Raw genomic sequence first — 24053 nt, 5'->3', positions numbered from 1 at the left:
ACGAGGATGTCTCTATGCTGTGGTTGCCTTTGGCGATGTAGGTCGGATGAAATTGAATGTGTGGCACACCTCAGATGAAATGGAGAGGTATATAGACGCCTTTTTGTCGTCTTTGAGCCGCGTAGACGATAAAACGATCAATGCACATGACAAGTATGATGAATCTGCAACAGGTGGTGTGTAGGTACTACTAGAACCTGCAACGATGATCGTGATCGACGTGTGCATCGAACTGCCGTGCGTTTCCCCGGCGCTTTGAGTTTGTCTGGACTCGTCGCCAAAACTGACGTTTTCCGAAAGAACGACCCTTGAACTCATAGCTTGGAAGAAGCTTTAGACTTTGTAAGGAATCCATCCGGTTTTTTGGAAGACGGAGGCTGATGAAAATTGTCAAGACCTGGCTTCCATGACGAAGCCGAGAAAGCCCAGCCGACTGCGCCCCCTCTCGAACCACGACGTTCACCGTTCGAAACATCACCAAGTATCACAACATCTAAACTTTCCACTTGTTTTCCATGACACTTATACCATCGTTGTTCTCGTCTTGGCTAGTAGTACGTGGTGGAGCTTTGACTAGTCCAATTTGTTTCTAGTTCCAGTCTGCATCGTCTGAATCGCACGAGGCTCCAGTCCGTCCTATTGCCGGCCATCGCTCTCAACCACCTGCAGCATCCAAGCACAACTGCCTGACCGACGGCCTTCAACAAAACCATCTGTTTGAGGACCGTATTTCGTTCATCTGTCTGATTCTATGTAATAACCGCCCCATAATAGGCACGTCCAACCGGAATATCGACAAGAGGCCCGCCTATCAGATTCAGGTGCCCTCACCCTCCAAATATGCCGGCACCTATTGAGATTGGCTACCGTGTCTAGTGGATGGATGCATACTTGATATTTACATGCTGACCTTGCCTGTATCAATAACATATGCCCAGCCCGTCTACCACGGCACAGCCGCAGAGCAGTAGGTATTCGCCCATAATGGCGCCATCCGCAGACACGCTTTTTCCATTTCCAACATCCATAGCGTAGGATTAACAACGCTTGAATCTACGGGATTGATCGACATGTTGATGACGCAGATCATCCGCAGCTGTCAACACCAACTTGACTATCCCGAGTTGCTACCGAGTTCCTCTGCTACCACCCAGACCGGGCTATCCAACGGATTTCCATATAATTCGCGTCACGGTACGATGTTGATGTCGCCATTTCGTGGGCTTCCGCGACGATGCTCTTAAGCACCAAACCAGACCAAAGCCGTAGCAGAGTCTCATCCCGTGCGCCTTCAATTCGTCGACGCCAACCTCGACAAACTGCCACCAGACCCTTTCCCAGACTGCCTCAACTCCCAGGTACCTCTATCGATCATTCGAAGGCCCCCGGGCCGTTCCGCAGCCATGCCAAAAATAACCTTCCAAGACGAAAAGAACACGATCTCTACAACCACTTCTACTTCCTTTGGATTCCTAAAAGACGTCACGGGTGTTTCGTCACCGGCCTCTGTGTACCAGGTCTCACTCACCGAAGAACTCAGCGGCGGCACCAAAGACACCAGCAACTACGGCTCAACCCCCAATCATGTCTTCAGCGACCCTGCCATTGCTGCGTACTGGGCGGACGTCTACGAGCGCGCCGGGTACGAGAACCGCCATCGATTTGACCCGTCGTTTTCATGGAGTGCGTCGGAGGAGCGCAAGCTTGTGCGCAAGATGGACTTTCGGATCGTGTTTTGGGCTTGGGTCATGTTTTGCAGCTTGGACTTGCATCGGAAGAATATCAACCGGGCTATTAGCGATGATATGTTGCCGGAGCTAGGTAGGTATGTCCTTCGTGGTTCTGCCCTTCCTTGTGTCGACTTGGGGGACTGGACTGACGCGACATCCCAGGAATGAACACAAACGACTTCAACTATGGACAAACCATCTTCCTTGCTTCGTTCCTGCTCGCTGAGCTACCTCTGCCTCTACCCTCGGGCCTCGTAGCCAAGAAACTCGGCGCTGATCGCTTCGTTCCCATGCAAATCGTGTCTTGGTCCATCCTGTCGGGCGCGCAAGTCTGGATCACGAAAAGAGCGCACTTCTACGTCATCAAGGCGCTTATGGGCGTTGCCATGGGTGGCTTCATTCCCGAAATTGTTCTGTGGTTGACGTACTTTTACAAGTCCAACGAATTGCCTCTCCGCTTGGCGTTCTTCTGGACTGCTTTGTCGACCGTCAACATTGCCGGTTCCCTCATGGCCGCTGGGATTTTGCAGATGCGGGGAATCCGAGGCTGGAGTGGCTGGCAGTGGCTGTTCCTGATCGAGGCCCTGATGTCTCTGGTCGTCGGCATCTTCGCATTCGTCCTGATGCCCCCGGGTCCTTGCCAGACCAAATCCTGGTTCCGCGGAAAGGACGGCTGGTTCTCCGAGCGCGAGGAATTCATCTTGGTCAACCGCCTGCTGCGCGATGATCCCTCCAAGGGCGACATGAACAACCGCGAGGGTGTCTCGGCCAAGGGTCTGCTCAAGGCCATCAAGGAGTGGGAGATGTGGCCGCTCTACATCGTCGGCGTGTGCGCTTACATCCCTCCCGGTCCGCCCGGCGAGTACCTGAGTCTGATCCTTCGCACCCACGGCTTCAGCGTCTTTCAAGCCAACCTGCTCACCATCCCCGCTTACTTTCTCTTCGCCTGCAACTTGGTCATCCTTTCGTATTTCTCCAGGCGGTTCAAGGAGCGTGGCTTTATCGCCTCCCTTTCGCAGTGGTGGATGCTTTCCTTCTTCGCTGCTATCGTCGCCCTGCCCGACGCCGGCGTCTGGGTCCGCTATGCTCTTCTAATCGGTATCTTGTCGTACCCGTACTGCCACGCCATCCTGGTCGCTTGGACTGCTGAGAACAGCAACAGCGTGCAGACGAGAGCGGTTTCGACGGCGCTGTACATTATGTTTGTGCAGGATGGCAATATTATCTACGATAATATCTACCGCGAGGACGACAAGCCGCTGTACAAGAGGGGGAATAAGGTATTGCTGGCCATGGTCTGCTTGAATATCGTGCTGTTTTATCTGACCAAGGCGTTTTATGTGTGGAGAAATAAGGCGAAGGAGGAGAAGTGGAAGGCCATGACTTCGGAGGAGCAGCGGGACTATGTGTTGACTACCCTGGATGAGGGGCCGAAGAGGCTGGATTTTAGGTTTGCACACTGATGTTGTTTTGTTGCTGTCGAAGGAGGAAGGACAGGAAGATGCTGATTTAACGGGACAGCGTTGTATACCCAAATGATAATGATAGAGGTAATGATAATAATAATGATACCCATGATTTGACAAAGGGCAAGGTAGACAGTGTAGAGGTGGAGATGAGAGTGCTAGAGATGTAATGAATAAATGTTACAAAGATCCTTTCATGACAGCAGACCCTAAATGCCCGGATAATTGAAAGCGTCGACCGGAATACCTCTATCATCAATGATTGTGCGCACTGGCGCTTATGTCCTCTTCCAGTTCACCAAACAAAGCCTCGAATTTCAGAATTTCTCGCCGCTGGGCAGATGTGATGATGTCGTCCCCTTCCACACTCTATCTGGCATATATTCTAAGCGGCCATTCGATGTATGTCTGCAATCTCCCGGGTGTTTAGTCCAATGAACCGGGCCCTAGAGTCTAACAACGCGACCCTTACATCGCTCGAGCAGGGCCGAGAAGGGTCAAACAGGGAATAGGTAGGCATGAGCTGCACGGAGGGAGGCAGTCAGTTTGAGCAAGATGCCTTTCCAAAACCCTCGAATTCTCGAGAGCGGACACGGCATTGACGGAGACGGGAACAGTTTCAGTGGAAGAAGGGTGGACGGGTCATGCGAAAGGGTTCGAGAAAAATGTTCAGTCCGATGGATGCTCCCTTCTATAGAGGTAGTATGGTAGATGATGAACAGTTCGAATTGAATCAACTATGCGCCTTGGCGTTCGTCATGATGGGCATCGTTGTCTCATTGTTGATTTGGGGAAGCAAGGGAAATTGGGGAGTTGGGAAGTTCGGGAGATGTATTGTACCTTATATGTATGTTTTGGGTATAAGAGAAGATTCGCGGAGTTGTTAGAGGTAATTCTGCGAGAAGCTGTTGTGGTTTTCATGTTGTGGAAGGGGGTAGGAGAGGACTGGAAGAATTGAGGGACTGGACAGGTCCAGGACTGGATCGAGTGGGGAACTTTATACATGCCCGCATTCTGTTCCGTTCCATCAACACGAAGCTGAACGATGGTGACAAGAACATGGCTTGAACCTAGGACTACGGCCTTGTCGTATGATGGGTATGATTCATGGTATGTAAATAGATGGGTGATGAGCCGAGACGTGATGGTGATAACCTCAAACCTCCATGCTGTGTGTCCGGCGGCCAGCACGGTGGTGGTTGAATTTGGCGGTTTCCTTGGTCAGAAACTGGAATACTTTTGTTGTTGTTTGTTTGTTTCCTTGTGGAAGCTGCTTGAATGGAGCCTTTGTCGCTTGATTGTACCAAAACTGTTGATTTGTTCAGGAAATCGTCCATCCCGAAAGGGAGTATCGTGTCCTTCGTGTTCGGTGTTGAGGAAAAGAGAGGCCTTCTTGTGATAGGCTGCAACTTGATAGCCCCTGTGATCCCAGCATTCACTCCATCCTCGGCTGTTGAATGCAACAGAGAGAGAGCAGACCATATTGAGTAAGCAAATGGGGACAATGTTGAAGCTGACTAACGGAAAAGGATGACACAATTGCACGGGGTTGTTCCAGGCAGCTGTTGAATGGGTTGGGTTGTTGGGTTGGGGACGCTGAGGTGCCAGGGCCTCTCACGTCACGTGCCTCTGACAGCTGAGTGACAGGATGGCCCGTGCTCAACTACCCCTACATAGAGGTACCAAGCTTTTTCCCAGGATCGACCGCGAGCGGCAGACATGACTGCCGGTGGCATTGTGCTTCCATTCCATTTAACATTCTTGGGGGACACTATGTTGCCCTTGCATTTCATTGTTTTCATTCTCACCTATGCTAGGAACCGATTGCGGGGGCATATGTGAGTGCCAGAGGCACAGGCAGTTGCAGATAGATTGCCATGACAATCCCCTCAATTTCAATCGCCGGTTTGATAGTCATGGACCACCGTGGCTGATGCTCCATAGGGGGGGACTCTCCCTCGCAGGGAACTGGCTGCTTGGGATGCGAGGGCGGCAGAGACTCTTCTCATCCACGATCACTCTCAGCCGTTCACCAGTCGCAAACCCGAAGCAACCGAACACGGCACAGAGAGAGAGACATGACCTCAGCAACTTGCCGACACATACCAACACCAACAGCAAGACAATGAGTGAGATTGGATTGGCACCCCTTCGAAAACGGTGACACGAAACCAAGAAACCGTCCAATCATCCCCCCCTCCAGTGCCCCAAAAACACAGCCGCCATGCTCTTGGTATTTATTGGTGGCGCCATGTCGTCTTCAGCCTCAGCACACTAGGTCCTCGGTACAAGATTACCACTTGTTTTTCCATGGGGTCATCCCCACCGTCATGATTTGGATGCACCAACCAAGTGGTGTGCCTGGTCGACTGCAACTGGACAAGCTTTACTGCAGCAAAACTTCCCTGTCGACATTAGAATCCTTGCAGGCCCTACAAGGTTCGACAAAGTGGAAACTGGCAACTGTCCCTCACTCATCGTCATTGCAGTGGTTCCATTACAGATCGCCCAGGTCCCCTTTTTTTTTTCTTGGTCTTTCGTATGCGCGGATTTTCCTCCGGGGTCAATGAAGTGTGGTAGGATTTGCCCCATGCTTGCATAGGTGCTTATCTCAATTCCCTCAATTCCCCTGACCAATCTGTTTTCGGTCCTGTAAAGAACAGGGTGTGGAGGGCAGTGCACCACCATCTGTCCGCGTAGAGGAGGATTGTAGTCTACACCACCTCGTATCAAGGGAGCTTCCAGTCCCGGAGCCAGGGAAGCCATCCAACAAAAAAGCATGGGTTGTACCTCTTTAAGGTAAACTCATACCTTGGAGGCTGCCTGAAAATTCCCCATCGGAATTGGGATAGACCTGGATGGAAGGACTATCGAATGCCTTACACTACATCGCGACGGAATCGTCCCCTCCCCAGCGGGACTTGAATCTGCAAGTGGATGTCTCAGGAGGTCACTCAACTGCCATTTCCAGTTCCAGTTCCAGCCTCATCATCTCCTCTTTTCCTGTTCGCGGTGGCTTTCAATCCCAGTTCCCACGGCCCTTGTCTGAAAAAGGGAGATGGGGGGCGGGTTCAATCGTGCTGCATACCTACCTTCCCGTCATACAAAGAGCAGTTTATGTAGTTGGTATTGCCCTCCTCCACAGTTTACCTCGACATATGTGCTTCTCTTTTCTGCCTCTTCCTTGGAACTTTGATGCTTCCCATCTCCTTGACGTCTTGATTTCCATCCAAGATCCCGATCCGACCAAGTTCAGACGCAAAAAAAAAGGGGTCCACTCTCCACTTTCACTTACACGAGACGACAGCGGGGACCATCGATCAACTCCACGCGATATACTGGGATCATCCGCGTATCGACAGCCCCGATTTCAGGATTCTTGGCCGCTCCGGGGTAACCGGGTTTTCGAAACAACAGGCCTTGTCCAAGAATACCTTTTTTGCAGTTTCTTTCATACCTACCTTACCTCTACCTACTACTTTTGAATCACTTCACTTGCTTCATCCAGCGTACACCTTAACGGCTCAGTGGCGATTCTGACATCTGCCCTCGACCACTTCCTCGGCACGCACCGACGATCATGCAGATAATATAATTGACGCCATTCCCTTTTCCGCTCTAGTTCTCGCCCTCGCTCCCGACTTCCCCATTAGTTTCATCAACCGCTGAGGTCCCAAGCAAAGGCGGTTGTCTAGGTAATCTACCTACATTCGGAGCATATCCGAATAGTGCAGGTCGCCCCCCGTTCCAACAACATCATGTTGCTGGGCGAGCAGACCGGGACGGCGGGTCACTTCTCGACCATCTCGTCGTCCTTTTCAGCACTCATCGCCCACTGGCGTTCCTACCGACATATCCACCGCATCGCCCTAGTCATCTTTGTACTTTTAACCATCTTTGTGCTGGAAAGGTACCGGTCCGCACTGGCCAGTACGTTCCAAACATCAACCGATCCCATTGCCGTTCCTGGGGGAAACTCGGCAGCCCAGGATAATAATCATTATGAGCCTTACCCGGAGGCCAATCAAGGAGGAGGAGGGAAACATGGTTCCGAGGAATCAAAATCCAAGTATCAGCAAATGACTCCCGAACAACTCCTCGAGTTGTCCCAGAAGAACGCGGGCAACAGCACCCTCGGCTTCCACGCCATCAAGTACATCAACATGAAGGCCCGCTATGACCGCGAGGACGCCATGGCGCTGCAGGCGTACATGTCCGGGCTGGATATTGAGGATGCCCCGGCCGTGGAGGCGGATATGATTGATCCCGTTGGGATGCCGCCTACGCATCGGCCGGGAAGGCTCAGGGTGGGGGAGAAGGGGTGTTGGAGGGCTCATGCTAATGTATGTCTTTTTGTTGGCTCCTGTTACCCGGCTCTTTTATTTCTTTCCCTCCCATCAAGAACCCTCAACTAGCCTCTTTGACCTTACACTTCAATTCTCTTCCGGAGTATCTCAAGGAATGAGATGCTGTTGACCCTGCACAAACCCCTACTTCAACTTCTCCATCCCCGACCATGTGCACCCCATCTGCTGCTGCAGAATCCCAACATGAACCCCATTCGCTGCTTGCAACCCGGACTCTAGTCTCCCCAATTACCTACCTCAACCTTAATCCCATCACCTACCACTACCTAGTAGCGACGCACAATCCCCTCCCCCAACCGCTCTCCACCCTCCTCCCCCTCTCAACCCTCCCCCCCCGCCCACCTTTTATCCAACCTCCGTCCATATCTTCTACCCTGTACATAACCACTAACACCAGTCTTTGACCCACAGATCTGGTCCCAAATGACCCGCCACCGCCTCCCCCCCATCTTGATTCTCGAATCCGACGCCGCCTGGGACCTCAACATCCGCACCATCATGTCCAATCTCAACACGCACTTCATCGATTTCTTAAACCAAATCAACTCCACCGCCGTCCACGATCCCTCCTACCAGTCTCCCAACAACCATCTTCACCATCCTAACCCCCCCTCCTATTCTGACAATGGGCCAATCAAACCTAACCCCGACGACCCCTGGTTGTCTGAACACTGGGACTTGTTCAGCATCGGCCAGTGCTTCGAGTACTCCCAGGACCGCGAAATCAAGCTAGTCTATGACGACGAAAGTGTCCCCGCCGGCAAGGAGTACTGGGGCAAGAAAATGGGGAAGGAGAGGGTGATTAGGAAGAGTGGAGGGATTACGTGCACGACGGCTTATGCGATCAGTCATACGGGCGCGGCAAAGTTGCTGTTGAGGGGGGCGATGGATTTGGATAATCCTGTGGATTTGTTGATTCGGAGGATGGTGATGAGTCGGGATCTGGTGGCGTATAGTTTGTTTCCGCCCGTGATGGCGCAGTGGGAGTACATCGGGGGGATAGGCATGGCGGAACGAGGCGCGCAGTCGGATATTAATGGTGGGAAACATCGGGATACGCCCGAGGATGCGGATATGCCGGGGTGGAAGGATGTCCAGGAGAAGGCGACCATTTGGCAGACCAAGGGACATCATCATGATGTTGCGTTTGAGAAGATGGCGCTGAAGGAGGCGTGGACCGAGATCATGGGCGAGGGACCTGAAAAGTTGGGGGAGAGCTTGTGGAATCCTGAGACGGGGGATTAAAGTCGGTCAGTTTTGGAAGGAATTGGATACAGACAAAGGGAACAAAATGAACGGAAGGGAAAGAAGACGAACAAGGCCAAGTGGCTGCTGCAGTGCTTGTCAACAAAAACATCATGCTTGAATCAGTTATGAAAGTTTATCTAATACATTTCTACGTGCAGCTACATGTACACTGCCCCAGTTCTTTGCCTGGCCGTCGAGTTACTCCTGTCAAACATGTCCAACACCACCACTACCACTACCACTACCACTACCAACACCAGCATCATGAACAGCTACATGCCGCAACCACAATCAACACCACAACCACAAACCCAACCCAAGATTTCCTCTCTAGAGTCTTTGTTCTGTGTTTTTCTAGGGTTTTTTTCTTTTTTTTTTTTCTTTTTTTTGGGTTTTATCGTTTTTTTTGGGGTTTTGTTTTTGTGTTCTCGTACTCCATGCCTGTCCCTCCCTGGTTCCAGGCGAAACAGTCCTGGCAGCGATAAATCAGTTCGAACTGGGTCGAGTTGACCTCGGATCATCAGCCTGGTCGGGGTTTGGGACACCACCGTCTGGCGGCTGTTTCGTCCTTCGCCCGAGACGGCGTCCGTCTCTTTGCGCATCCTTTGGCCCTCCCGGAGATGCGAATCCCCAGGCAAATTGATACTCGCGAACCCAACTGTCATGACCCCCGGCGCCATCATTGAGAGAGCCGAGTATGGCGCCGACCTGAAAGCAAGTAACCATGTGTTAGCCTGACATCAATTCCATCAAACATGACACTAAGAAACCCGACAGCAACATGAGAACTCACCATCGCATGTGGTCGTATCCTTGGGTCCGCTAGCGTTGAGGCTAGCATCGCCCCCCATTGTGTATGGCGCCTCTAGAGATAGCGATGGCGAATATCTTTCAGCTGTGAAGCCGAAGCCGAAGCTGAGTTAGCTGACGCACAGATGTGATCATCTTCTGGGCGTGCGAACCATCTTTGTTCACCCTGTCCGGGAAGACAAAAGGCAGCCTGGTATAGTATTCGTGCTGTTCAGGCGCTCCGCGCGGTAACGCGGGGGCCCGGCAGCCGCTTGTGGCATATCAGCTGCCTTGCCGGAAGGTCGGCAAAGGCGCTGGCCGGGCCCGGCATTTGAAGTTGTCGACAAGGCGATGCGCTACGTCGGCCGTCATCCTGGCGGGGAGAAGAAGGAGTGGTTAGCACTTGTGTCTTGATATAGTGGTGAAAAATATAACGGGTGGGGTGTCGTGCAGCGGTGGGCCACTGGGCTGGGATGGGAGGTAGAGAAGTGGCCTTTCGAGCAACCTTGCTTGACAGTCAAATCAAGCTCTTGGTCAGGTTGGCCTCAGGTTTGTGGTAGCGTTCAATGTTGCCTCTATCGGAGAACCTCGCCCCGTTGGAAGGACATGGGATCACAACAACTGTTTGTGTGGTGTACTGCCTCAACTTGGGATCGAGTGGTGGGTTTACTCACTTGTTTTGTGATGGTATAGCAGAAACTCAAAATGGCAGCGGGAACATCATGATGAGCGTCTTGAGAGAGTGCTCTTCTTGGTGTCAATAATGTGTCAGAACTTCATTTCGAAGATCGAAGCGGAAGGAGTTGGACATAAACTGATCAAGACCATCGTCGTCTTGATTCGAACGCGAAGAAAAGGAACCCAAGGAAACTGAATCAGGAAACGTCAACCTGGCTTACCTCTGACTTCCATCAGTGATGATGATCAAATGGAGGTTGATCGGGGAGGACATGGAGAGAATGTCATTGTTTGGTCCCGCTGGTGGCACAGCTTGGGATGGAGGACTTGAGCGGGAGAAGAGTGATGGGATGATGGAGAAGAAATGTGGAAGAGAGGAGAAAGGGAAGAAGACGAGGATTAAGTACATGGCGGGAAACAGAGCATGGGAGGGGAATTCTTTCTGCCTCCCGCACAAACTCAAACGCAGGGCCAGTACCGGGAAGCATGACTTCAAACGCTTGCCGTCGGATAAGGGCAATCTGAGTGGAAGGCTTGACAAAAGGCGAGGCGGGGGAGTCTTGGGAGGAAGGAACGAGAAACAGAGGAGACATTGGCCTCGCACTCAGGACCTCAAACTGCCAGGTGTGCCCTGGTGGCTGCCAGTAACGTGGAGGCTCGGTAGTCCGAGTCCCTGTAGACACCCATGGTCTCGAGCGCTTGAGGTTGGCGAACCAGAGGAGGGCTTGACAAGAGGTGAATCCGTCGAGGACATGGAAGGAAGCAGGCGAATGGCGAAGAAAGTCCTCGCAACTACCTATTGAATTCAAGTTGCCAGGCGTGCCCTTGTTGCCTGGTAGGAGCAGGCCTGGTCAAGAGATCGGAGTTATTGCATGGCCTCGAAACGACCTGAAGCTTGGCAAATAAGATGAGGGCGTGACGTACAGAGGCGAGGCTTGGGAGGAAGGAACAAGGAGGATGGAGATAAACCTCGACGTCTGGACACTTGAGGTGCCCGGCGTGCCTTAGTGCCTGGCAGTAACACTCAGCAGAGGGAGTGGTCCGGGTCTCCTTGTCCCCTCGTCCTGTCTACTTCCGTTCAAGCCGTCCTCCTCGAGTCATATTTCCTTCTTGACCAAACCCGAAATGAAGAAACAACGAGTTCCTCCACGATTTTCGACACTTCCAGTTGCTTCCGGGCCCCAACAGCTCTCGTCAACCACCCAAGTTGGCATTCAAGCCACACACGAATCCTTGTACTTAAATTCGAGGGTTCCTCACCCCCGCCTCTTTTCCCCCTCTGCTTCTTCGTTTTCGTCTTCATCTTCATCTTCATCGTCATCGCCATCGTCATCGTCATCGTCATCGTCATCGTCATCGTCATCGCCGTTGTCGTCATCATCTTCTTCTCCAATCAACAAGTTCATCACCACTTCCGTGCCTCGCTGTCTGCGTTCACTCCGTTCAATTTCCATCACTTCGACACAATCCCCCACCTGCTCAAGGTGATTTTGATCTCCTCCATCCCTCTGAAAATGTGTGCTAACAACAAGTCAGTACGCGGAGCGGGCCGGCGGCTATGAAGGTCCTGCCTACCGCGGCACGGCCTCCGCGCCCGCTCCACATTGTCCTCGACTGAAAACAACACCCGAGTATCTCGACAAGCCCGGCTTGCGTCTCTGCGACTCCGGTAGGTACCTACTTTCCTCTACTGCCCCGTGTCACACTTGACACAATTGGTTCCCGTTCCAATTTGATCCCATATATGTACAAAAGCTTCCATCCTCTTTGAGAGAGTCAAGCACTTTCTTCGCTCACACATCCAGAGTACAATGACCCGTCATCTTCCTTTGTTAGAAGCTAACACTGGCTTCGAAACTGCAGAAAAAATCCGGGGCCCAACGAGGCTATCTTCTCCGACTTCGCCGGTCGGTGCTAGGGCCGTCGTACAGTCCATCCTCAACGCCGATTTGGTCGCCTGGGGCCTTAAACTTTATGAGTACCACCTACCAGTGTCGGGATATGTCATGGGCTGGAAAAGGCGACAACGAAAAGGACTTGATTCTGGAGTTGTCGAACGGAAGAGGAGAAACGGAAACCAGGGCAGCCTAAATATCTGGAAGGGAATGCCGGGGAATGGGCGGCCCAGAGCACGGAATTCCAACAGGATATCATCGAAGATGATAGGTATTCGAGCGCAATTCCATGGCCAGCAGTTTCAACTTTGGCATGTCTTGTTCCGGTGGCAGACCGTAGGGAGCCACGCGATAAAAACACTCCATGAACTGGAACTTGGTTTCCTTTGCAGGTTGAGGATATCATTCAAGATGATCTTCGAGCGAGATTCAATGGCAAGCAGCTTCAACTTCGGCATGTCTTGTTCGGTGGCAGACCGTACCTGTGGGGAGCCACGCGGTAACAACACTCCATGGACTGGAACTTGGTTTCTTCGTTTGCAGATGAAATGGGTTAGCATAGGTGCCTAGGTAGAGGTAGGTATCTCTAGGTAGGTAGGTAGGTAGGTAGCTAGAAGTAGTGTACAGGTAGCGGAATGGGAATATCGGCAATTTCAGTGCCTTCCAATCCTTGTCATTCTGGACCTCCTCCGTGTTCGTTCGTAAACATTCCTATTATTAGCTCCTGGACATGCTATTTGGTGTGGTTGGCGTTTTCTCCCGCACAGTTACCTCTATCCAGGGGCATTCGTGGACTCTGTCCAACATTTTGTCTAACCGTACTTGGGTGTTTGTCTGTCCGTCTCTCGTACCCAGAGGGAATTGCCGACGTCTGCAACGCGAATGTCTCGCCCAGCTAGGCTGACCTCCCGTTTCTTAGGGCTGACTCTTGACGAGGACCCTAATTCCGACACAGGGGTAGGTACGAAGTAGACTGGCAGCTTGAGACCAAGGTAGTACCTAAACCGCAACGGAAATTGAACTGAGTTAGACGCCTGTTTCCATACCTCTAGACATGTAAGAACTAATCGGGTGACACCATCCTTGCAATCCGTGAATTAAAGCGGAGCTCATCAACAAGTGACTGCCTCGAGGTTGCCACAACATCACGACCGGATTTTTAGATAGAGGTAGCCTTCCGCCACTTGCAGCCTTCCGTCTTCTTGTCGAAGAACTTTATGTCAATCCAGATACCTCTACGATGCAGATGGGTGGAGGACGGGCACTGGAGGAGGATGTTAAATACATCTAGGTAAGGTTGGAAGAGGATGAGGAGGGTGGTGGAGGAGAGGTAGAGGGACATGGCAGAGGTGGAAGGGAGGGAGGGGACGATTTATAGCGGATGATGGAGGCATGGAGGTTCAAGGGGAGGAAGGGGGACGTGGAAGGGGATGAGGAGAGTGAGAGGGAGAAGGAGGGGAAAAGAGATGTAGCGTTGGGAAGACGAGAAGAGACTTGGACAAGGACGGGAGTCTTCGGGACTTGGATTGATCCCGGCGTTCGTACCTCTAGGCGTTCGAAGGCGTTTCTGGGGTGGTTTGGCACCTATTTATCCTGCATTCGGCCAGTAACGGACGGGAGGAAGAAAACTTCAAGGGACGGAGTGGAGGAGCAGTCTTTGAATCAAATGATAGAGGTACTTACTTACCTCTAGGTATACCTGAATCGAGTTGACTCGAGAAATTTTGGCCAGCCAGAACCGTATTATAATGTGTTCTATGCCCCTTGTATTGGTCGACAACCGGTTCAGCCATACTGCTGTGGACTTGGATGTCTTTCGTGTCCCAAGGTGATGTTTTGCCCGCTGTCGTTATTGATTTGGACGGAGATAGGGTTCTCATAGAGGTGGTCGTTGTTGAGGGGATCTCCAGAAGAGGTGAAGGACAAAGAGTGAGCCAGAGCTAGGGCAGAGGTACCTCTATGGTTTTGACTGACAGCTGCACTGCCTCCTCCAGCGTCTTGTTGCGCCTTATAAGACCAGGGCAGGCTCTTGCACACTCTTTCTTCTTCCGTCTCTTGCAATCTGTGAAAGTGAATTAGCAAACAAATCCAAAGTGAAAGCAAGGTGAAACCTTGGTCCTTTTAGTGAAGAGAACACATTGACATTCACATTAACATTCACAAGAGCGTCAAATCACCAAGTGGAACATTCAAGCGCAGCCCAGAACCAGATCAATTAATCACCCAGGGTATCAACCTTGAACTCCGGAAAAAAAAACCGTTCATCCCGAACCCAAATCCTTCTTCTCAGTGAAAACTTCAAACCAAAGACCACTAGCAAATCCCAGAATATCATCAGCGCCTCCCAACGCGTCATGATAGTGTGGCATGTTCCAGCCTGTAGACCTTTGCGAGAAGCTCCCAAAACCATGAAAAAACCGGGCCCCTTTTGAACCTAGAAGCGACCGACATCTTACCCCCTCCAGTCAACACCGTAGAGGTACATGACCCAAAGTTAGGTACCTACCTCTACCATCCCCAACAACACTCCATTGTCACCACCATCTCAAAACTCTCCACCTCTCTTGGGCGCGAGCTTGCCTTGCTGGAGCACACCCAAAGACCAGTTCATCTGACGCCATCAAAGTTCCGGATCCTATGCCTCACCTCCCCTACTCCATCCCCCTCAAGGGACGAAGTTGCCCAACACGTTTGCCCCAGGTCTTTGGAAACGCTTTTTTAACCCATACTTCGCTTCACCCGGGACAATTTCTGGGAGCGGAAATCAAAGACTTTGCCCGTGAACTTCCTCGCCCTGGGTCTTTGGGGAGTGCTAAAGTTGCCTCTTCACGTTGCTCCAGGTCTTAAGGAGTCGTTTTTTCAGCCCGTTATACGCCGAGTCCCAGGTCTTTGGGGGCGATGGTTGCCTGTTTGCAGCACTTGAATCCAAGGTCTTGAGGAGCACTGTGATTGCCCTTGTATCGCTGGTCCCGGGACGATGGGGGCGATTCTTGTAGACCCAGCTGACGCTGGAGTCCTACAAGTCCCTGCGGAGCAAGGGCGTCTCGTCTTCGCTTTCACTGTCCTCACCCGAAGACGAGGCAGCGGAGGAACCGCGTGAAGGAGGGCGGAAGGCATGTTCGACAGACGCGGCACTTGCGATTGCAGCGTCATCGTCAGGGCCAAACGCGGACGAGGAAGAAGAGGGGTCAGCGACGGCGGCAGTCGAAACAGGAGCCGGAGGAAGAGGACGAGTCTGGGCTGGGGCTGAGCCACCAGTAGTGCCAGACAATGACATCTGTACCAGGGAATCCTGGGCCTTCTTCAAATCACCCTGGCTGACCGAGGTCAGAGACCTCTGTCTCCTCTTGCTGCTCTTGGGAGGAATGGGCGGCGGCGGGCCATCAGTAGCGGCAGCGGTCTGGCGATCTCTCTCCTCGAGCTCCAGCAGAGCCTCGCGAGCCTCCTGTCTCTTGGCGCGCTCAAAGTTCTCCGGGCCGAGGACGCACTGGCGGCGCACCACGGCGACGAAAGCCAGCATGATCTGCTCGATGCGCTCGTAGAAGGTCATACCAAAGGCGCGGACGACGACGGCGTTGAGCCGGTTGCCCAGCTGAGCGTATACGGGCTCCAGTTTGCTCTGGAACTCGTCCCACCGCTTCTTCTCCAGATCGCGGGCCCGGCGCCAGTCTGCCTTCTCCCGGTCCGACAAGTGTTTCTGCCTCTGGGAGAAGTGGTCGAACACCTGGTTCTTCCACTCGTTCCGCCACAGCTCCTCAAGTTGCCGAATCCGCCGCGAGTGGTGCATGGGGCAGCACATGGCCAGGTGCTGGGGGATGACCATGACTTCTTCGCACATCTCGCCGGTCCGTTGGGCGCGCTGGCACGGTGCCCATTGAGGGAGAATGGGGTCGTCGTCGGTGAGCTTGTTGATCTTGCCCTTGCAACCGCCGTGCTGGTGGTGGCAGTGCCAGTGCTGGTCGATGCGGATGCACATCTTGGCTGCCGACGGGGAGGTAGAGGAGATTGGGCTTGGGAGTGAGAGGGGCTGACTTCCTGGTGAGAAGTCTGGAGAGCAGCAGTGGTGGAGAGACGGGACAGTCCTTGTCTCCGTCGGAGAGGAGGAGACGGGCGAGACAAAACTCGGGCTAGATGTCGAGCTTGTTTGTGGCGCGAGGAGGGACCGACGGAGAGTCAGGAGTAGCAGTTGAGGACGAGAGCGAGAAGGACTTCGGGTGCTAGGGAAGGTTGACGCCCTTGCTGAAGGTAAGGTCGTCAAGGAAGTTCACTCTTGGAGTGAGAGGGAAAAGCGAGGTGGCTGTGAGGCGTTAGTGATCTGACAAGAGAGAGGCAAAGAAGCTGGTAATCTTACTTTTGCGGTTTGGCGTCTTCCGCCGAGAGACGAGCTCAGAGAGGTAAGCCCGGGGAAGTTCTTTCTTGATCGAGGGAGGCGGCCAGAGAACCCGGAAAGGGGACAAAGTCGTAGCGAGCTGGGCGGGCAGAGACTTGTAGCTTGGGAGGATCTTCAAATGGCATGAAGTAAAAGAGAGCGCACTGGTACTGCTGATGATTGCTTTGACTTTGGACTTCTTCACTCAGAGCTTGCTGGTGGGATAATACCTGGAGAAGAAAAGAGGAAGAAGAGGGAAGGAAATCGTGGGCCCGGGCAAGGTTTTATGGAGGGGCAAGTTGGGGATGATCCACGATTCTATTGTGAGAGCGCTGGAACGAGCCTGCTGTACTTTCAAATCATCCCGTCTTTTGACGGCTGGTTGCCTTGGGATTTGTACCAAATGGACGTCATCAGGACAACAGAAAGGAAAAATCGAGCCACTAGCCCTTGGCATATCTGGGTCTCGAACTTGGAGAAGAGACGAAAGACGCGACGAGATAACGAAGAATGGAGAAGCTACGGTCTAGTGTCCCCGCAGGGCAAACGCCGTCTTGAAGTTGGAAGGAGCGGCTACAAGATGGCGGGGTGGTCTGAAGAATTACGTCTCGGTCCCGGACCGCGGGGCTTCGGGGCTCGCAGGCAGATTCTCATGGTCATTGCTCTTGAGTTCCTGAACGGTTTCATCAAACTTTTAGTTTGGATACGGAGACAGCTTTCTGGCGAAGAACCCGAACTGAAGAGTCCAAGTCTGGCATATTGCTGCTATCATTAGGTAGGTACCTACTCGAGTCCCAAACTCGGGCATACCTCTACGTTCAAATATTGTTCTGGCAATCATGTGGAATAAAGCACACAGTCTTTGGCACATATTTCTTAGAGGAATTTGTATGTAAACCAGCCATATAGTATCAATTCCGCGTTTTTCTGTGCTTCGCAACTCATCTTGACTTGCGCCGACTTTGTGCTGGCCACTTCCACCATTCTTCCTCGAAGCAAGACACTGTGGCTTTGCGCCCCGACTTTCGTCTCAACTCCAAAATTTCCCGGTCATCCAGAATCTCGCGAGGTATACAAATCCAGGCCCTCTTCGTTGAGGCTGGAGAAAGCAAGCATTGATCCGATCACAGTCTTCAAGCTCGGACCTTATCCCTGCCTCGGCGTACTGGGCGAGACAGACACTCGACGATTTGCCCCACCTACCTCTAAATGGTGAAAAGTACAATGTATCACATTATGTTGAACAGCTTGGAATAAGGCGTCGAAGTTTCATCTCTACTGCTATAATTGTCCGAGCCTTTCTTTCTGGAATTTCTATTGGGAGTCATTAGGGGCAGGGAAAAGGGATGTGGTCATCTGCAAGAGGGCAAAGGAGCCCGTGCAGGAGAGGCGAAGCATGAATATACAATCCACGGCAAGCTGGAAGTTTGGTTTAAACTGATATTTTATCTGTACTTCTTTGAGGCAGCCTCCAGCCAGTGTTGAGTTGTGCGGCTGGGTGCCTGGCGCTTGATGCTGGGCGAGGCACGAGCAAGACTTTGAGCGCAGGGAGGAACACTTCGATTCCTCCGCTGACACGAGATATCACGTACAGTGGTAGTGATTTGTTCCATGCCCGTCTCTAGAATTGACTAGAGGTGCCTCTAGAGTACTACATGTATCAAGTGACCACAACCGCACGGCTGCGTCTTCTCAACACAAATTCCGAGTTTTCTCTCTTTCGTAGAGCCCAGAAGTAGTCCTCCAAATCCCAAGCCGACTTTTCCGGACTGTGTGCCTCCCCCCACATCCTGTACATCCTCACTTTACGTTCAAACACTTTTACAAACCATGATGGAAGCCCTTCCCTCCAACAGAAACGGAGCAAAAGACTTCCCTTTTCGTCTTCAAATGACTTGTTGTCCTAACTTCTATATCGGTCTTGTAAATGGTCCGAAGTCTTGGAGTTTTGTTCCTCTGTCTCGTCTCCATCTGCTGCTGAAACAAAGAGCAAACAATCCTCCCGTTTTCTGGGTTACGACTGCTTGTTTTCCTCCTAGTGAGACCGCCGTGTTTGCTCAAGTGACCTACCTCTAGGCTTTGTCATGAGATGGCAAAGAGATGAACACCTTTACATGGGAAAGGGAAAGAAAAAGAGAAAGAGAAAGAGAGAAAGAATGAAAGGAATAAGAGAGCGAACGAAGACGAAAAACCCAAACATCCTAAATTATACAAGACAGTCCAGTGTCCCCCTCTCGTATTTCTCCACCACCACGCCAGCTATCCTCCTCCACCAACTGTTGGATATCGAAAGCGGATAGTTTCAAAAAAAATGGACCCAAACAAGAAACTGCGGGAGCCAGTGCTCGCCCGCTAAAAGTATTCTGGGAGCCGCTCGCCAGGTGCTCAGATTGATCTTGTTGACTGGGTCGGTGTATTGCTCGTTGATCTTCTGGGCGGAGCATCAAGTTGCTGAAGATCTTTCTTGAGGACTCCCGTCTCGGGGGTAATCTTTTCGGGAGGTCGAGGACAGGGTGAGATTCTCATCGCTAGATTCAATGTCGAGAGAGCCTGCGTTGCATCGAAATCGTCAGTGAGTGCATGGACATCGTAACGGGCGGAGTCAGGTCTTGCAGTAAATAGAGGTATCTTGTTCGAAGTCGGCGGCGGGTCACCCTCAAGGTGGTTGGAGGGCTGCATGTGCATTTCTTTCTCCATATCCTGCTTTGGGTCCAGAGGCATCCTCTTAACAGGGCAGTCAGCTGAAGTTGTGTCGGGGGGCAAAGGGCTGATGCGGGGCGGATCCGGTTGAGCGTACCTCGAGACGCCAAATAGTCTCGGCCAATGGAGTGCTCGAGGGTAGTAGCGGTGCCATTGGCGCAGGCGTGTTGTTCTTCCGGCGCTGCTCAGATGGTGTATTTGGTCAGAAATGCACATGCACAACCATCAGGTCAGGATGGAACAGCGATGTTTGATAGCATGGAATGAAGTTGACAAAGTTTGTGATCGCGGAAGGACAAAGGATGTTGGAAGTTTGAAGGAAACATTGATCCAGAAATTCCACAGGCGCAGAGACAGTAGAGGAAAAGAGTCAGGATTTCTTACCTCAAGGCCGAGTCTGCCTGATGGGTTGCCGACGGGACACTTGCGACGCCGGAGAGAATGTCGGCAACCCATCAGACGAAGATAACAGGAGGTTCCTCTTGTGGTGATGAAGTTCTGAAGGCTTGGAAATAAAGAGGGCATATGATGAAGGAAAACGGGACGAGCGAAGGGGCTGGAAGAAGGGGGCCTTATGTCTGCCAGCATGGTCTCTCAGAGCTGAGAGCCCAGGGGCACGAAGGAAAGAACTCGACCAACCAAGTCGTCACCGTACAGATGTACCTTGGCCAAGTATCTCCCTCCTTCCCATCCACTCTCTCAAGGAAGATCTTCAAAAACAGCCCAGAGATGTGCCTTGCTCTACCAGCAGGGATGGCATGGAGAGGTGGGGTGTATGATCCAGTAGATCTTCGGTCCCGGAGCAAGTCTTCCAGAATCCGGGGCAGGCACGCAGGACAAACAGAGATCGAATTTGATGGTCAGCTGTTTGTTTCCAAAAGGAAAGAAGGGGAAGTCATAGTCACGGTACCTGAGGTACCTCTAGGTACCTGCTGGCACCTGGTAGGTACAAGGCTGGAAAAGCCTGCCCGTGATTGAAACCCAAAATCCGCTCTTTTTCCCTCCTCGCCTTTTCTTCCGTCTCTCTTCCTCTTTCACCCAACATCAAAGTGAACTTCCTTTTGACGGACTTCCATCCCAACTCAATTTCTTACAATGCTCTTCCACTTGTCCCGCGATCCCAAGGCCGAGTTAGAGTTGCTTTTGGGCTTTGCAGTGCTCATCTGATGGCTCTCGGTGATCGTCTCTCTGATCCTCAAACACAAACACGCACCTCCAAACAACACCCCGTCGGCCTTTGGGCAGGTGACGTCGATGCCGATGACGACGAAGACAGCGGTGACGGCTTCACCTTCCGCATGAAGATGTCTTCCGCCGAGCCGTGGTTCAGCCCAGCCTAGAATCTCCGGTTTTTTTTTGTTTTTGTTTTTTTTGAGTTCGTAAGTACATCCCCTCCCGTAAGCCCAAACTGCCCGGTATCGTGCATGTGCCTGACCAAGTCTTCAGGAGGTAGCCCCGGCGCCGCCGGCTTGACTTTTCCGAGTTGTTTGTTCTTCCTTGGCCGTCCAGGACTCCGGGACGGGTGAACTTTTCTTGGGACCCGATCAGTTTATTGATGCTGTGGCTCCTGCAATCGCTTCTTCGTAAGTACCTCTAGGTGCTCGCTTTCTTTTCCAACCCATTGGTCTTCATGTTCGGTTCTTTTCAGTCTGTCATCACGTTGCTAATGCCACTTTCTGTCTTGCTCTAGGCCGCTATACACCGACCCGGTGAACAAGAGAGGAGGACTTGCGTGACGGTGCCCGACTTCCTTCAATTCAACGTGCTCCTCGACATCCGCCACAAGTTCCCCAATCCGGGGTTTGATCATCTTTCATACAAGAAGTGCCTTGAGATAGAGGTACCTCTACCTTATGACACGGGATTTCCCCCTGGGAAATCGCTGGGGACCCGATGGGAAGCCACTGCCTTGTGCCCACAGGCATGGGCTACTACACATAAGGCCTGTCAACGGGGCCTCAAGCTCCCTCGAGACTCAGATAGAATCATCATCATCAAAATCCATTGATTGAGAGCTACGCTGGTTTCCACGCATCACCTTACCTAGAAGTAAATCAAGCAAGAAATCTTACCACCACATTCGTCGTCTCTCGCCCGTGATCAGCTCCTCCGTCGTAGAGTACACCACATCAAACAACCCCACAAACTCATCAAACAGGGGCAGTCAACAGCCAACACGTACAGCCCTAACAGCTACTACGGATTCCTCGATCCGAATGTGAATTTTTTGACTATGCTCCCGAATGTCTCGCTTTCGGCATCCATGTGCGATTCTTTGGCCCTGGAATAGAAGTCTTCCACTCTCTTCTTTGCAGTGAACAAGTTCCTAACAGGCCACGTTTTGGCGCTTTGTACAGGACGCTCCGTTGTAGGCTCTTTGGACTTCTTGCTTGAAGCAAAGGTGTCATAGAAGTATAACTTTGTTCTTGCCGGCCATGAATGTGTTGTCGATAGCTCTTTGGCAGAACGTAAAGGCTGCAGGTCCTCTCTGGCGAGAACGTAAAGTTTCTCGAAGGCTAGCAGCGCTTCAGCTCGCTTCCTTGCTGCCTCCTCCTCAGCTTGCTTTGCTGCCCGGGCCTGCTCCTCAAATCGTCTATTGAAATCCCTAGGGTCCAGATCATAGAGGTAGTCTGGATCTCCCCTTTTCCTTGCGAGAAACAAGTTTTTGTTCCTCCAGGGGATATTGTCCATTGGTCCGGTGTGCTTCCCTTCTTCTGGATTTGCGTCAAGATGTGCGATATCTTGATTACCTCTACCGAGCGTGCCTCCAACAACCATAGCAAGCTCACATGTTGTCTCTGATGTCCATTGTCTGTCTCCACCCATGCCCGGTCCGCCAATGGAGATGATCGCATCGGCCCGCTGCGAAAATCCGCCTTGAAAGGCACTCTCGAACAAGCCACCGTGTGCATTGAACGTGGCCGAAACAGAGCCGTGGCTGGTGCTAGGTGTTGAGGAGTTCGTAGCCTGAAATGTTTGAGCTGGAAAAGGTGCCGAGGTAAAGGTATTTGGGCGACTTTGGGGCACTGGTTTCGTGATGAACCAGCGATCGAAGGTCTTGTGCTTGTTAGAGGGATTCTCATCTTTGCCAGTAGATCTATCCCCCTTCAACCTAGCAAGGCACTCATCATCCGCAGCATCTCGAGTCTCTTTGCCAGAGCTGGAGTCGTATATCTCGTCGACTTCGCTGTTCTTGTTGTCCTTGCTGCTCTCATTATCCGCATCGGTAGACCCGGGATCCAAAATTTGGCTGTTGGTCGAGTGGTTGGGTACCGCCAGGGAGGCACTCAAGCGACGGGGTCTGCAGGAGTTGCTGGAGGTGGGTGGAGGAATGGGCTGAACTGGTATTGTTGTCTTGATAGCCTTATTCTGGGTGGACATCTCAGCAGACTCTTTGGCTGACTGACGCCTCGATTCGAAGATGGTGGAGGCACCACTCTTGAGGTCCTTGCTAGAGTTAACAAGGCCAGGCGACGATGTCTTCTCGCTGCGTTCGTTCGCCATAGTGAGAGGGTCGAAGTTAACTGCGTGGATCGAGAGATATAGGTGGTATACTCGATGAACAACCGCGGGAACTAGTAGCAATCTACAAAGAAGACGATAAGACCTCAGACCAGTGATGTGCTTGGTGGGCATCACCATATTTATATATTGAGGTAGACACTCCATTCACCACGTGTCATGAAGAGGAACTCTGTCATTCATCATCAACCACCGTGCTTCAAGTACAGCGGGCATTATCGGGCAGATATTGAAGCTGCAGCACCATGTGCAGCGTACCTAGAGGTACCTCTAAAGAAGTAACAGAATAACATTTGGTGCATGTAGAGGTACTGCATTGTAGAGGTATATTTACCTCTACAGAGGTATTCAACGGATTTTGCGGTACAGTGGTGCAGAAAACTGCAATGCACGTACAACGGATTTACAAGTGAACACCGTGCACTGACCGGCCCTACCGCAAAGACTCGGGGCATTGGATTTATTCCACCTAGGGAAATCAAGCATGGAGGTAGAGGTAGAGGTACTGCAACATTTATGCCGGTCAGAAAACGTCTGCACCACGGTGATCCAGCGTCGTCAAAAAAGATGTAGGACTGGGGAACGCATAAAACAATCGAAGAACTCGAATTCACAGTGCTTCGGAGTAGCGTATATGTCCTCTCCTCTTTTTTGGTGGCATAAAATGCACCCACGCATTCTTGCATCCCTCGAGGCTACCTCCACTGTACCTGTACGCTGGCTTGTGCTCCAGTTAATATGTCTACAAGGTGATCTTTCTGGGCTGGGACGTCAAAGCGAACGCCTCGAGTCTTCGCGGATCATTTTTTTTCGAGCATTGCCTGCAGCAGATGATCGTTCTGATGCACAAGATAGCTGGCAGCAAAGTGAAGACGACTGCCACCGCTCTTCTCTTTCTCCTGGGCTGTCACTTGTTTGCTACACCTTTGTTGTCTGTCACTCACGTTCGTTTCCCTTGCCCATTAGTCTGCCTCTATGGTTCTTGCCTTTTCCATTCGCCTTGGTTGGCTTTCGACGGGACCGAGCAAAGGAATCTGAAGGTGGTGGGGCCTAAAACGGGCGCCTGCGGGGAGCACGGGGTTTCTTGTAACATGACGCGGTGATGGGAGCAATCTGATCGGCCAGACTCATTGATCGCGGTTAGGCAGGCACTCGCCCGTTTTGAGCCTTCCTTCTCTTGATGAGAGAGGTGGAGGTGATACAAGGGTGATAGCTCTGTTTTCGGAGGTTGTGAGCAAGTGGAACTCCACGAGGAAGCCTGAAAGTGCTTTTCTCTATCCAGTCGAGAA

General features: G+C 52.0%; 7 protein-coding genes across 7 annotated transcripts; 3 read left to right on the top strand and 4 right to left on the bottom strand.

Moving 5' to 3' along the window:
- Positions 1 to 205: 205 nt before the first annotated feature.
- NEUTE1DRAFT_128118 (uncharacterized protein) lies at positions 206 to 3193 on the top strand (the record flags this gene model as incomplete). Its single annotated transcript, XM_009850295.1, has 7 exons — positions 206 to 237; positions 321 to 342; positions 594 to 821; positions 939 to 967; positions 1086 to 1194; positions 1257 to 1821; positions 1893 to 3193. 7 exons carry the CDS (start codon positions 206 to 208, stop codon positions 3191 to 3193), a joined length of 2286 nt encoding a protein of 761 aa, XP_009848597.1.
- A 3761-nt stretch (positions 3194 to 6954) lies between these two features.
- On the top strand, positions 6955 to 8973 carry NEUTE1DRAFT_77650 (uncharacterized protein; the record flags this gene model as incomplete). Its single annotated transcript, XM_009850294.1, has 2 exons — positions 6955 to 7539; positions 7975 to 8973. 2 exons carry the CDS (start codon positions 6955 to 6957, stop codon positions 8806 to 8808), a joined length of 1419 nt encoding a protein of 472 aa, XP_009848596.1.
- A 324-nt stretch (positions 8974 to 9297) lies between these two features.
- Positions 9298 to 9662, bottom strand: NEUTE1DRAFT_98660 (uncharacterized protein; the record flags this gene model as incomplete). The annotated part of the gene is made up of 2 exons (XM_009850293.1): positions 9298 to 9422; positions 9605 to 9662. The coding sequence occupies 2 exons, from the start codon at positions 9660 to 9662 to the stop codon at positions 9298 to 9300; spliced, it is 183 nt and encodes a 60-aa protein (XP_009848595.1).
- An 855-nt stretch (positions 9663 to 10517) lies between these two features.
- On the top strand, positions 10518 to 12676 carry NEUTE1DRAFT_108025 (uncharacterized protein; the record flags this gene model as incomplete). Its single annotated transcript, XM_009850292.1, has 5 exons — positions 10518 to 10902; positions 11269 to 11762; positions 11815 to 11947; positions 12142 to 12509; positions 12566 to 12676. 5 exons carry the CDS (start codon positions 10518 to 10520, stop codon positions 12674 to 12676), a joined length of 1491 nt encoding a protein of 496 aa, XP_009848594.1.
- A 2513-nt stretch (positions 12677 to 15189) lies between these two features.
- Positions 15190 to 16149, bottom strand: NEUTE1DRAFT_108024 (uncharacterized protein; the record flags this gene model as incomplete). Its single annotated transcript, XM_009850291.1, has 1 exon — positions 15190 to 16149. The coding sequence occupies one exon, from the start codon at positions 16147 to 16149 to the stop codon at positions 15190 to 15192; it is 960 nt and encodes a 319-aa protein (XP_009848593.1).
- A 2778-nt stretch (positions 16150 to 18927) lies between these two features.
- Positions 18928 to 19568, bottom strand: NEUTE1DRAFT_98658 (uncharacterized protein; the record flags this gene model as incomplete). The annotated part of the gene is made up of 3 exons (XM_009850290.1): positions 18928 to 19283; positions 19340 to 19423; positions 19517 to 19568. 3 exons carry the CDS (start codon positions 19566 to 19568, stop codon positions 18928 to 18930), a joined length of 492 nt encoding a protein of 163 aa, XP_009848592.1.
- A 1876-nt stretch (positions 19569 to 21444) lies between these two features.
- NEUTE1DRAFT_14524 (uncharacterized protein) lies at positions 21445 to 22590 on the bottom strand (the record flags this gene model as incomplete). Its single annotated transcript, XM_009848723.1, has 1 exon — positions 21445 to 22590. A coding segment is annotated over one exon (1146 nt), but the record flags the coding sequence as incomplete, so codon positions are not given.
- Positions 22591 to 24053: the final 1463 nt, after the last annotated feature.

This window comes from Neurospora tetrasperma (assembly GCF_000213175.1).
Source record: "Neurospora tetrasperma FGSC 2508 unplaced genomic scaffold NEUTE1scaffold_1, whole genome shotgun sequence".
NCBI classification, from domain to species: domain Eukaryota; kingdom Fungi; phylum Ascomycota; class Sordariomycetes; order Sordariales; family Sordariaceae; genus Neurospora; species Neurospora tetrasperma.
This window is presented reverse-complemented; position numbering and strand designations above follow the sequence as displayed.